The sequence below is a fragment of the Crocuta crocuta genome, unplaced genomic scaffold (assembly GCF_008692635.1).
Source record: "Crocuta crocuta isolate KB4526 unplaced genomic scaffold, BGI_CrCroc_1.0 scaffold27, whole genome shotgun sequence".
NCBI lineage: Eukaryota > Metazoa > Chordata > Mammalia > Carnivora > Hyaenidae > Crocuta > Crocuta crocuta.
In genome coordinates, this window is record NW_027532250.1 from 6,270,074 (window position 1) to 6,283,003 (window position 12,930).

The 12,930-nt window shown below is 52.6% G+C and overlaps 1 protein-coding gene across 5 annotated transcripts in view; it reads left to right on the top strand.

Annotated features, from left to right (window-relative positions):
* The window catches only part of NFATC2 (nuclear factor of activated T cells 2), a 123,322-nt gene that overhangs the window by 58,635 nt on the left and 51,757 nt on the right, over positions 1 to 12,930 (top strand). For all 5 annotated transcript variants that reach the window (XM_077778294.1, XM_077778293.1, XM_077778292.1 and 2 more), the window contains exon 4: positions 5,197 to 5,337. In XM_077778294.1, coding sequence (XP_077634420.1) covers positions 5,197 to 5,337 — 141 coding nt within the window. The remainder of the gene's footprint in view (positions 1 to 5,196; positions 5,338 to 12,930) is intronic.

The following is a 12,930-nucleotide window of genomic DNA, read 5'->3' on the forward strand; positions in this document are numbered from 1 at the left end:
AGATTTGGGGAGGTGGGGGCTGGGGGGGGGGGTCCGGGCTTCCTGAGGGCCCTCCCACAGGCCCTGGATGGTGTCGGTCCAATTAGCAGCCAGGGGTGTGAGAGGTTGCATCAGAGAGAGAGGAAGAAGTGGACCCCAGGAGGGTAATTTTGGTTGCTGTTTGCCTCTCCTCAGTTCCTCTTTCAGAGGCTAATTGGACTGGTTTGCTTTGCTTCTGGGCTCTCTGAGGATGCAGGGGCCTTCCCTGGAGGAGGTCCCCTGCCCGGATGTGGCCCCGTAAGTGTCGGAGTTGGCTCTCAAACAAATGTGGGTACCAAGTCACCTGGAAAGATTGTTCACATGCAAATTCTAGGAGATTTGGGTGCAGTGGAGTGAGGGGCTGGCCTGAGCATCTGCATGTGGACTGAGTGCCTCCTCCAAGCAGGTGGCCTGGGAGCCTCACTTTGAGAAAGCCTGGCAGTCAAGGTTGGGAAGTCCAGCTAATGGTCTGGATCCACCCAGACCAACAGCGCCCAGAGCACGAGCCGTGGGAACATGCAGGGATGTGGTCAGCACACATTCGGTGAAATCCTGCCTCTAGGGCAGCAACCCTGAGCCAGTGCCTGGCGCGTGGGAAGTCCTCAAGAAACTATGGGGTTTCGTGTCCATGATCTCGCTGGCTGAAAGTTACCGAGGCAAATACGCTTCGTGTGCATTCTCCCGTGGGAGCCTCGAGAGGGCCTGGGAGATGGGTCCGTGAACAGTTGCATTTTACAGATGGGGAACCAGGTTTAGAGAAGCCCACGCAAGGATCACTTGAGCCACGACCCAGGGCTGCCCAGTGCCCAGGCCCGCACCCAAGTCGGGGCTGCCCCTGGATGGAGTGGAGCACCTAGCATCTGTTTCTCAGTCTCGAAAGTGTTGTGAACCATGTCTTCCTCAGTGCCTGATAGGGCCGTCACTTAAGGGTCTGTAAAGATAACAGGTGAGAAAATATTTTGAAAACAGCTAAGCACGAAAGAACAGGCATGTTGAAAGTTAATGGTGCTAAAGAAAATTTTCTTGAATGGTTAGTGTGTGCTGGGCAGTGGCTGAGTGCTTTTGTTTTATAGTAGATTTTTTTTTTTATCGTGGTAAAACACACATAACACAGTATACCGTTTGACCCGCGGTAAGGTGGAGAGTTCTGGGGCACGGAGAACATTCACGATGTGGCATTCCCACCATCGCCACTGTCTACTTAGAGAGCTCATGCATCACCCCACAAAGAAAGCCCATTCTCATGGGCAGTTACTCCCCAGATCTGGCCACCCCGTCTATGTTCCGTCTCCATGAATTCCCTTATTCTGAGCATTTTGTATACGTGGGATTGTAGAGCAGTTGTCGTTTTGTGTCTGGCCCCTTTGATTTAGCGTAACGTTTTGAAGGTTCCTCCACGGTGTAAGCCTGTGTCCCTGCTTAGGGCTGAATCGCCCTTCTGAATGGGCATACCACATTTCAGCCATCCATTCACCCACTGATGGATATCCGGGTTACTGATGTTTGGTATTTTCCCAGGTCTGTACTGACTGCATCCTTGTTTATGTGCAGTATGTTATCTGGTACTCTGTAGCAGACCCACATGGGCAGGTGCTGCTCGGAGGCATCTGTGACCCAGAGAGGTGAAGTGACTTGCCCAGGGTCACCCAGCAGGGAGATGGCAGGAGGCAAACACTTGAAGCCATGGCTTTCTGACCCCAGAGCCCAAGCAGCAGGAAGCCAGAAATCTCCTTTGGTTCCTAGGGTCCTGCATTGCCCAGTCACGATGGTTCTGCAGAGCAAACCTGGGGGCCTGTTGCAATCATTAAGGATTCTTTTTTTTTTTTTTTTTAAAGGAATCTATGCTGGGGTCCTCCTCTCAGACCATTGAAGTCAGTGGTTCTTATCCAGGGGCAATTCGGGGCCCCTCCTTCCCAGGGGCCATCCAGCTCGCTCTCTCGAGGTGGATGCTGTTGTTGCAGGGAAGGGTGAAGCTGGCCCCCAGCGGGGGCCCTGGGATGCCGCTAAGCCACTCCCGCAGGGCACACAGCCCCGCAGCAGACACGGGTCCAGCCCCCATGTCAGTAGTGCCCAGTTAGGGCCCGGGTGTCTGGATTTTCTAAACTTCCTGGCTCGTTCTAATGCACCCCTAGAGCTAAGAGTGCCTCTCACGCTTGGTTAGTGCATGACGATCATGTGGGTTCCTTGTCACACTGCAGAGCTGGGTTCAGGAGGTGTGGGGTGGGGCCTGCAGTTCTGCGTTCCTAACAAGCTCGCTGTGACGCTGACCTTCCCGCTCGGGGTTCAGGACCGCAGAGGAGGCAAAAGAAAGTTCCCGAGCTGGGCTGGGTCTCGTGGTCTCCTCTCTTTAAGCTTGTGCTTACAAAGAGTGTTTTCCTTCATATAAGGAGAAGGGTGGGAAACACAGATGTGGCAGAGGGAGAAAAAGTTGGCTGATGGAAACCGCAAGGCTCTGCAGGGAGAAGCAGCCTGTTGTGTCCACAGCAATGCTCAGTGATTCACGGAGCGGCCATCCGGGCCAGCCTCCCGCCCAGAGTCCCAGCCACGGCCGGCCCCTGGGCCAGCCTGCCCAGGAGTGATGACTCAGGCTTTCCACCTGCAGAATGGGAGGGATGGCTCTTGCCACCCTCCACCCCCTCACCCATTCCTGGGGCCTGGAGCCTCCAGCTGCCCCCCAAACTCATCAAAGGCAGATCTTAAAAGTCGGGACCTGTTTTTCCAGGCGATGCAACTGGTGTTTTCACTGCTCGTAAATCTCAATTTGTGGCAGCTCAATTAGGAAGTCCTATGAAACTCCTAGACTGAAAGAAGGGATTAATGACCCGGCCCATGTGGGAGAAATTAGCAGTTTTTGCAGAGAGGCCTCTTTACCGTTTGCTCGGAACTGGCAGCCCCCGGGCTCGGCACCGGCTGGCGGGTCCCTGGGCTGAGCCGGGGACCGGCTAAAGCCGACAGGATCATTGTGAGTCACTGGGTTGCACATTCAAGGTGAAGTGTCTGGGAGCCTCCGGCGGGTCCACAGTAGACTCCTGAAACGCTGCCAAGTGCATGGCAGCTCATGAAGGAGCGCGTTGCGGGATGGTGGTGGGGGGTTGGGGGGGTCCTCGGCCACCTGGAGGGCCAGGCCGGCCAGGAGGGAAGGGTTAGGTTTGGGCCTCCAGGCCTCATGTGCTGCTGCCTGCTGCGGCTCCCGGATGGGGAGGTCCTCGGGCCCCTGGCACGGAGAGGGCTGGCCCTCCGCCCAGTTCTCGGGCTTGGCAGGAAGGCCGGGAGCCTGGGCTGACTCACCAGGGGAGGGCCGGCCTCCTCAGCCCACGCTGCTAAGGCGAGGCCTGAGCAGATGGGTCTGTCTTGCCGACTAGGACTGGTTTCTCATTCTGTGTGGGGAAGGGGTCTGGAGCTCGTCTTCATTCTTTCCTGCAGCCTTCATTCCAGAAGAATCAGTGACCGGCTAGAGTGACTGAGGACCAGACCATCTTCTGAGGATTCAGATCTAAGAGCCTTAACCGCACGCCCTTGGCCAAGGGCTGATCTGACTTCTCTTACTTAGCTTTAGTTTTCTCCCCAGGCAAACGTGAATCCGGTTAATACTTCCTCCCTCAGAAAGTAGCTGCCAGCATTCAGGTGTGTCGTCGTGATGCAGCACTCAGCACAGGCCTGTCCTGTTTCTCCGTCTCTCATTCACTGTAGTCACAGATGAGGGTCTGGGTATAGAGAGACTGACGTGTGTCTATGTGCATATTAAGGTATATTGAGATATATCCATATATAAGTGCGTCCATCTATCCGGCCGTCCTTACATTTGTCCCTCCAACCCTCTACCCATCCATCCATCTGTCCCTTCATACACCTATCCATCCATCTGTCCATCTGTCCATCCATCCATCTGTCCCTTCATACACCCATCCATCCATCCGTCCATCCATCGATCTGACCATCTGTCCATCCATCCGTCCCTTCATACACCCATCCATCCATCTGTCCATCCATCCGTCCATCCATCCATCCATCCATCTGTCCCTTCATACACCCACCCATCCGTCCATCCGTCCATCCATCCATCTGTCCCTTTATACACCCACCCATTCATCCATCCATCTGTCCATCTATACATCCATCCATCCATCTGTCCCTTCATACACCCATCCATCCGTCCATCCATCTGTCCATTCGTCCATTCATATACCCATCCATCCATGTGTCCATCTATTCATACACCCATCCATCTGTCTATCCATCCATCCATCCATCCATCCTTCCGTCCATTCGTCCCTAGCACCTCCTATGAAGTCCAAGACACTGTTCCTGGCCTGGGGCTTACAAGCAGCACCGAGCTCCCTCTGGGGGCTTACATTCTAGTGTAGGGAGATTTGAAAGACAGGCGACCCAATAAAACAAGGTAATGCAATATAAAGAGGAAGGGGGAGGGGAGAGACACAGACAGACGGGGTGGGGACAGCNGTGGCAGGGTGGGGGTAAGGAAGCCTCTCTGAGGAAGGAATATCTGAGGAGACACCTGCGAGGAGTTAGGAAAGAAGCCACGTAGATAATCAAGAGGAACTTTCCAAGAGAGAGGGACCAGAAAGTCCAAGTGTTCAAAGATAGGTGTGTGGAGTGTGTTTGAGAGACACTGAGAACTTTCTAGAAGTATGGCTAGAACACAGCAGGGTGGGGGGATCCTAGAAACCGAGGTCAGAGAGGTGGGTGGGGGGGGAGATTACGATGTCTTGAGGACTGAGTTCAGGGCTGCCAGTGAATTGCCCAGCGACTACGTCTAAACCCTGCCGGACGCGGGTCCCTTCAGGCGAGCGTCTGCTGACATCAGGGGCACAGGAGAGAGTCCACTCTGGAAGAGGGACGCTCTTAGGAAAGAGTTGATTTGCCCTTTTATATGTAATAAAGATCAAATCCCATTCGTCTCCTCCCTGTAAGGACAGACACCTGTCCCTTGACTTGTGGAAACAAGATGTGCTGTTAGAAGATTGGCGCGAGTAACGTAGGGCACTTGGACAGGGGCGTGGCGTTTCCGGGGTTAGCAGTTGTGGGGGCCGATGGCTCCACGCCTGTGATGACAGCAGGTGACAAGGCGGGCAGGGCGAGTCTGGTCGCTGTGAAGTCGGCCCCTGCTGCGCACATGTCTCCTGCCGTTGCGCTGACCTCCTTTCCTCCCGCCCGCAGCCCAGCGGTCCGCCCACGAGCTGCCCATGGTGGAGACCCAGGACGTCGACAGCTGCCTGGTCTACGGGGGCCAGCAGATGATCCTCACCGGACAGAACTTCACGGCCGAGTCCAAAGTCGTGTTTACCGAGAAGACCACAGGTCAGGGGGCTTTCCGGGCTCTTTCGTTGTCACTGGCACCACGCAAACCACCATCCCTTTCTTCCAGACAGCGCTGATTCGGGGGAGGGACCCCGCTGGCCGGGGTTTACGTCATGCTCATTCCGCTCCCCGCGAGAAGCTTCCCGGGCCTCCAGCAGTGGGGGTCTGCACGGCCCACTGCCGCGTGGCTCTGCCACAAGTGTTTTAGCTGCTCCTGGGTTCGTTCTTCGGATGATAAGGTGGACCCCCCGGCCCCAACTCATCTTGTTTTTTTTATTTTTTAAAAAATGTTTGTTTGTTTAGAGACAGAGAGATAGAGCATGAGCAGGGGAGGGGCAGAGGCAGAGAGAGGGAGACACAGAATCGGAAGCAGCTCCAGCCTCCAGGCTGTCAGCACAGAGCCCGTTGCGGGGCTCAAACTCACGAACTGTGAGATCATGACCTGAGCTGAAGTCGGCTGCTTAACTGACTGAGCCACCCAGGTGCTCCCTCTTTTTTTTTTTTTTTTAACTATTTTTTTCACATAGAGAGGCAAACGTTTTCAGCCTTAGGCTATTATCAGAAAAGGGGGCCGTCGCCCAGGGCAGGTAAGTTTGGGCGCTCTGTTCCCGGTTACGCTGGGTTCAGCTGCTGGCTCTGCTGCCCGTTCTGTGAGCTCAGGCAGGTTCTCTCCCCTCTCAGTGCCTTCATTCTCCTTCACGCAGAATGGTGGTAACAAGGGTTCTTACGCCACAGGTTGTCATGAAGGCTAAAGAGGTTAATACGTGTCGAGTAGTTATAACTGAGGCAGCTTTATCGTAAGGCAATAAACATAAGCTACTTACATTTTTTTAAATTACAAAGAGTGCTTCAATGAATCTTTTAACACTTGTAGGATGGTTAATTGGTCTTTGACACATGAGTGTTTGTCTGTCTTTGTGTCTGTAGGGTTTATTCCTAGAGTGGAGTTTTAGATAGTTGCTCTGAGAACTTTATTATTATTTTTTTTAGTAGTTCATTGTCACGTTGGTTTCCGTATAACACCCAGTGCTCATCCCCACAAGTGCCCTCCTCCANAGAAATGTACAAATTGTAACTTCATCAGTGCGATGTTAGTAATGGTTTCACCCTATCCCAGAAGTGCCATTTAAATTTTTTAAAAATGTTTATTTTTGAGATAGGTGAGACAGAGCACAAGCAGGGGAGGGGCAGAGAGAGGGGGAGACACAGAATCTGAAGCAGGCTCCAGGCTCAGAGTTGTCAGCACAGAGCCCAACGTGGGGCTCGAACTCAAAACCTGGGAGATCGTGACCTGAACTGAAGTTGGACGCTTAACCAACTGAGCCACCCAAGTGCCCCAGAAGTGCCATTTAAAAAAAACAAATGTTGGAGAGAGAGCATGAGTGGGGGAGGGGCAGAGAGAAAGAGGAAGAGAGAGAATCGGAAGCAGGCCCCACACTGTCAGGGCAGAGCCCAGTGTGGGGCTTGAATTCATGAACCATGAGATCATGACTTGAGCCAGAACCAAGACTCGGACACTTAACCGACTGAGCCACCTAGGCGCCCCGCCATTTATTTATTTTTTTTTTAGTTAAAAAATATTTGTTGAATTGGTACTTCTCTTTACTTCACATTCCTTTGCTATGAGAGGTTTAATGTTTTTGTTATTGGTCACGTGTATTCTTTTTTCCATATATCATCTGTTAACATCATTTGCCAATGAGGACATGGTGAAAACAGAATGATCTAAAGGAGGAGAAATCCCAAGTCGCACAATTATTTGAGTGCTCGCTTTGGCAGCACATATGCAGTTATTTGAGTGCTCACTGCGGCAGCACACATACAATTATTTGATGGTTGTGGGTGCTAGGCCAATTTTTTTTTTCTAATGGACATGATTTCAGTAAAAAGGGGGGTACTGGTATTTGTTTACGGCCCTTAGGATGATACAGAGACCATCGTAGGTAGGGTTGTCCAGTTGTGAGGACGGAGCACTGCACAAGGGCACCTCCTCTGGAGGCTGCTGTTCAAATGGGGTGCATCGTCTGTGTATTAATTACTAAGACCACTGCTGGTAGGAGGAAGTGGGAGTCTTGGGGGAGGGGTGTTTCTTCCCAGTTCACACAAAGCCCCCGTGGGGTGGGCTGGCTCTGTGACCGGGCACGACATAAGTAAGTCTGTGGCAGTGGGGGCCGGAGAGGGCTGGGGGGTTTGGAAGTGGTTTAAAGGGCACATGATCGGTCACTGTGGGTTTGAGGGGCGGCGGTGGCGCCTGAGGGGTTAGGGATGTGTGTCCAGGACGTTACTCACCTGTCCCCGTTTATTGGGCCTTAGGCTGCTTCCACCTCTGTGCTATTGTAAGTAACTCAGCCATGAGCATCCTCTGTGTTCCTTCTGCCCGTTAGGTCAGAGCTCATGCTCTTAAGCCCAAACCCAGCTCCACAATTTTCTAGCTGTGTGACCTTGGGCAGGTCACTTGTCTTCTCTGGGTAACACTTTCCTCATCTGTATGATGTGATGACACTCCTACTTCGTAGGGTGGTTTAACGATTAAGAATTTCTACATGGTAAGTGCTTATAAAATGCTTGGTATGGAGTAAGTACTCAATACACATTAACTGCCGCTATTTGTTACTGTTTTTACCCAGGGTTAAGGGCTATATATGGTGTAGCGGATTCATGGAGGCTTGCACGTTTCTGAGCATCTTGGGGGAGGCTTACTTTTCAGATGGTGGAACAGAGTAACACTCTCTCCTGCAGGAACTTGCCAGGCTTTTGTAAATCGGAGAGCAAACCAGTGTGGCTGGAATGTTTCACCAGGCGGGCAGAGCCAGCACAGAGTGGCTTCCCGGTGCCAGGCGGAGACATGGCCTTGGTTTGGGTGGCATATGGGGGAGGTGATAGGGAGTCATGGAGAGTTCTTCAGCAGCAGAGTGGCCTGAGATGCACACGACCAAGCTCACATTAGCTGCTCCGTACCTTCCGTGTGAGCAGACCGTCAGGTGGGCCTCTTGCTGGCTTGTGCAAGAAGCCTGCGGCCTCCCAGCCCCCTCTTAGCAGGGGGAAAATGCTAGTGATCTGCAGATGTCTCGTTATCCTTGCCCGGGTCTGCGGGGGGTGGGGGTGGGGTGGGGGAGGTGGCAGCTTGGAGGCTGGGTCCTTCTTGGGCCCTTGTGGGGTTAGGGACCAGTCAGCGTGCCTTGTCCTGGGAGCCCACGCACCTGAGCTGCTGCTCAGGTGCACCAGTTAAGTGTCTGTTGAACGGATGAACAGATGGCACTTGGTCTTTAGCTTGCTTTCTCTTGGTTTCGAAAGAAATCTCACAACTGACCTCGTGGCAGGAGGAGAACTCGGTCTGTTTCAACTTTGAAAAGTCATGTGTTAATAAGGAGAAGAATCATAGCGGCTTCCTGGGATCTTAGACGTACTGTCTGGTCAAAGCCAGCACCCACAGGAGACAGTCCACGAAGCGTGCAGTGAGGGGACTCCCCCGCAGAGAACACCTGGCATTATCCTGACGTCCAGCCACCCTGGGCCTCTGTTTCCCGCTCTGTAAAATGAGGCACTAACGCCTCCTGCCACAGGGGTGTCCAGTGCATACAATGGTCAGTGTGCACGTAATGTGTTCGGAGCACTTGCCGAATGGTGGCTGTTGTTTTTATGGTCAGAATTCTCACTGCTCAGGCCATAGGGCAGCGTTGCCTGGATGGTGACAAGCAAAGGTCCTGAGGTTAGAGGGCCCAGGTTCTAGTCTGTGACCTACACTTAGTGGCTTCAGCGTCCTGGATAAGCCACGTCACCTCTCCGAGCCGGTGTTTCCTCTTCTGTGACATACAGATGATTTCCTTCTCTTGAGAGAAGAGAAGGTAAATAAGATGGTGGCACAGATTAGGCTCTTGGCATAGATCTCAGCACATGGTAAATGCTCATTAGATATTAGCTTTTACTATTATCCTTGTATTTCGGCTGTGGAAGAACAAAGGTGAATAAAATTCAATCTCATGGAGCCAAGGGGCATTGAAAAACAACAAAAAGTAAAATAATGAACTAGATGCCAAGCCTATAAGCACTTGATGTACATTAACTAATTCGATTCCTTGTGACAACCCTACCAGCTAGCTACTCTTCTCCTAATTTTCCTAATGAGCTGAGCACAGAAAGGTTAAGTGACTCACTGAAGATCACACAGCTAGTAAATGGCAGGGGTAGGTATGACCCCAGGCAGCCTGGCTTAAGAGTCTGCACCCTTGACCATTAGCTCTTCTATTCAGAAGAAGCTTAGAACAAGGTTAATCTGCCTGAAGACCCTTCAGCTGCTTTGAACCACTGATTTGAACCATCGTGTGGTGAGATAGACCCTCCGATTCTGCAGTGGGTCACTGGGTTCGGAAGGATCCACGTAGGGCCCTTTCACGCCTGGCTTTAAAGCATCCTGGGTGAAGGCGGCTTCTGGATCGGTGCCAGCCGCCCCGCAGAGGGCCCGGAGACGCCCCTCAGCCCCCACAAAGTGGCGGGCTCCCCCCAGGGGGGCGTCTGACAGACGGGGGGGCTTGTCGTGCATTTGCAGGGAGCTGGTCCTGCTCACTGACCCCAAGCACTCGCCTCCTGGCCCGGGACTGCCTTCTGCAGGGGGATCCCTGTTGCTCAACTTCGTTTTTTCCAAAACGCATCCCCGTTCCCATCTCCATGGACAGCTTGGCCGGCGAGGGCGCTGCGGGGCGGGGCGGAGGGGAACGGCTGGAGTTTTCCAAGGAAGGGGAACCCCAGCTGCTGCTCACATTAAGGAAAGGTGACAGCCTCCCGCGCTAATCTTAGCCCCCGCATTGGGTCATCGGCACCACCGGCTCCAGTGTTCTTTTTATAGCCGCGAACTAAAATGGAATTGGCGGCTTCTTCTCCAGCAGGATGACAAATTGGAGAATGTTGGAACAACAGTAGGAGAGGGGCAGCGTGGTGCTGCTTAAGTTAGAAAAGCTCGGTGTTTTGGAAAATGGCGTCTTATTTATAGCAGCAGTAATAATAATGATTATTATATTATTTTTATTACTGTTTTTCATTATTTTCATCACTTCCAGGAGCCTGTATGACCTGGCCCTTGCCCGTCCCTCTGAATTCAGTTTTTTGGACTCTCTCCTTGCTCACTTGGCTGTAGCTACACCTGTCTTCAGTCTGTCCTCAAGCACCCCAGGCTCGTTTCTGCCTCAGGACCTTTGCTTTGGCCGTTCCCTCTTGGAATGCCCTTCTACCATTTCTGTATACGTGGCTGTGTCCTCCTGTGCCTTCAAGGCTCCGCACAGAGGGACTTTCTCAATGAACCTCTCCTTGACCGTCCGCTCTGAAGGTGTTCATGAAGTGCCCCATGACCCTGTCCCCTTCTGTCCCACTGTCCTGCTTTGTTTCCTTGGTGGCACCTGTCACTGCTGAAATCATCTTGCTTATTCCTTTGTTATCTGGTCTCCCGCACTAGACCCTCAGCTCTTTGAGGGCAGGGACCTCCGTTTGCTCAGATACAGTTTGCTGCTGTATCCACAGCATCTAGAACAATCCCCAGCACATAGTAGGTGCCCACACATACTGTGGAATGGGTGTCATCTCCTTTAATTGTCACACCAGCCCCAAGGGGCAGGTGATGCTGTCCCCATTTACAGGTGAGGTAACTGAGGCTCGCAGGGGTCAAGACACAGGTCCCAGGTCAGCCCTCAGCTGGCGACAGAGCTGGAGTCCCAAGTGCACTTGATCATGACCTCCCCCTGCCCCCTCTCCCATGGCCGGAGGAAGCTCTCTAGTCAAGTCCACGAGGACAGAGAGAAACCGAGCAGGATGATTAGGATCTTTCCTATTTACCATGCTCGGTACCTGCCTCAGAGCCTCCATGTATTCTCTGAAATTTAAAAAAATGTGCAGTAACCTTGCAGGCAAAGTTCACGTGGAGAAGTCCAGGCTGTTCGTGACTTCAGCTGGTGACCCTGGCCCTCGGCCACCGGGGCCTCAGGCGGAGTTGGGGGTCCCAGCAAAACATTGCAAAACAGGAAAAAATCTAAGGACACAAAAATAAAAGTGATGTGGCAGCGGAAACCGGGTTGCCATGGCTTTGAGCGACTCGCTGCTTCTGGGTGGGATCCAATGTTTTGGAAGGTTCCTCCACATGACACAGGGTTTTGGAATTTTTCAGCTGGTAAATCTTTCTTCATTCAGGCCCCCGGCCCCGGCCAAGTAGCTCCCTGGCTCTCTGTGTCCTGCGGGGGCGTCCCTGGAACCCTGCCTGCCTCGGATTACTCAGCTTTGAGACTTAGATTGTTTGAAGAGAGCTTGTGTTTTGTTTTGCTGGACGATTTTCTTGGAACAGTCTGATGGCAGAGGCCCCCATCACCTGTTGAGAGGGCAAATTGATTTTTTCGAAAGGAGGCGTGGGTGGTGGAATTCCCTCTTTCCCACTGAGTCATCACACCCTAATATGAGTCATTTTATTACTTGGAGGTTCCCAAAGGTTGTATTTTGAGCTTTGTTTAATAAATATAAATGCACATGCTTAAAATAAAATTTTTTCTGCTAAATTAAGTATCTTTCCATGAATTAGTATCCTAGAAACATCGGAGCCACCTTAAGGCAAGGCCTCTGCTCCTCCACCTGCTTTTCTCCATGGCTTTGGTTTCGCCTGGGGTGGCGTTTTCTGAAACAATAGCCCTGGTGTGGGAGTCTCTCCAGATCGGGCTTCCCTCTGGGAAAGGTCAGGCTCCAGGCTGGGCCGGGGCATGACTAAGGCTCTGCAGCCCTTTGCCCTCGGTGACTCACGTCCACAGTGTCCCCGGCCCCCTGGGCTGGAGCCCACCACTCACGCACAGCTGGCTGGGGGGCAAAGCTCGCCTCCGAAGCCAGAGGCCAGGTCGCTGCCCCGAAGCCCCGCTAGAGACGGAGCGAAAGGTCTCATATTCGGTCCCTTGCACGTAAGGACTGTCTTTTGGGTGAAAGAGTCCTGTATCCTGCAGCTTGCTCTTTGGAAGCCTCTGAAAGAGGACACAGAGAAATGGGTTTTCTAGCTAACTTGGGTCCAAGCTTTTCCACCGTTAGACATGGTCCTTGGTGCCAGTGGACCTTGGGGTGAACTGCAGTCGCTGGCCGGGGTCTCCCGCTGCACCCCTGATCCCCGCAAGAAAGTCACAGTAGCTGTTATTAATCAACACCCTTTTGTGTTTTTTCCCTACATTTTTGGTTTCATGCTCTCTTTAAAAATAAAAATTGCATATATTTAAGGTATAAGCGGGCCAGATTTTGGATCTTCCGGTGGACCTGGCTCGAAGCATGGCTAGACCCCATATTGTGTGCTTGGACTCAGTTTCCCCATCTTTAAAATGGGGTTTGTGGTAGGTCTTTCAGCAGCCAAAGGATATCAACGATCGAAAAGTGTCAGGCGCTCAGAAAATGTCAGCTGACCTTCCCCTCGCCCCTGGGAGCTCAGTTCACTGAACACGGAGCCAGGAAGGCAGGGCTGTGTTGGTGTCCTGTGTTGAGATTAGAGTCCTTGGGGTGCAGGTGAGCTTCTCCTCTTGTCCTCCAAGCCATCTGACGCCTGCTGTCCTGGCCTCACGGAGGAGCGGCGGGGGGGGGGGGGGGGGG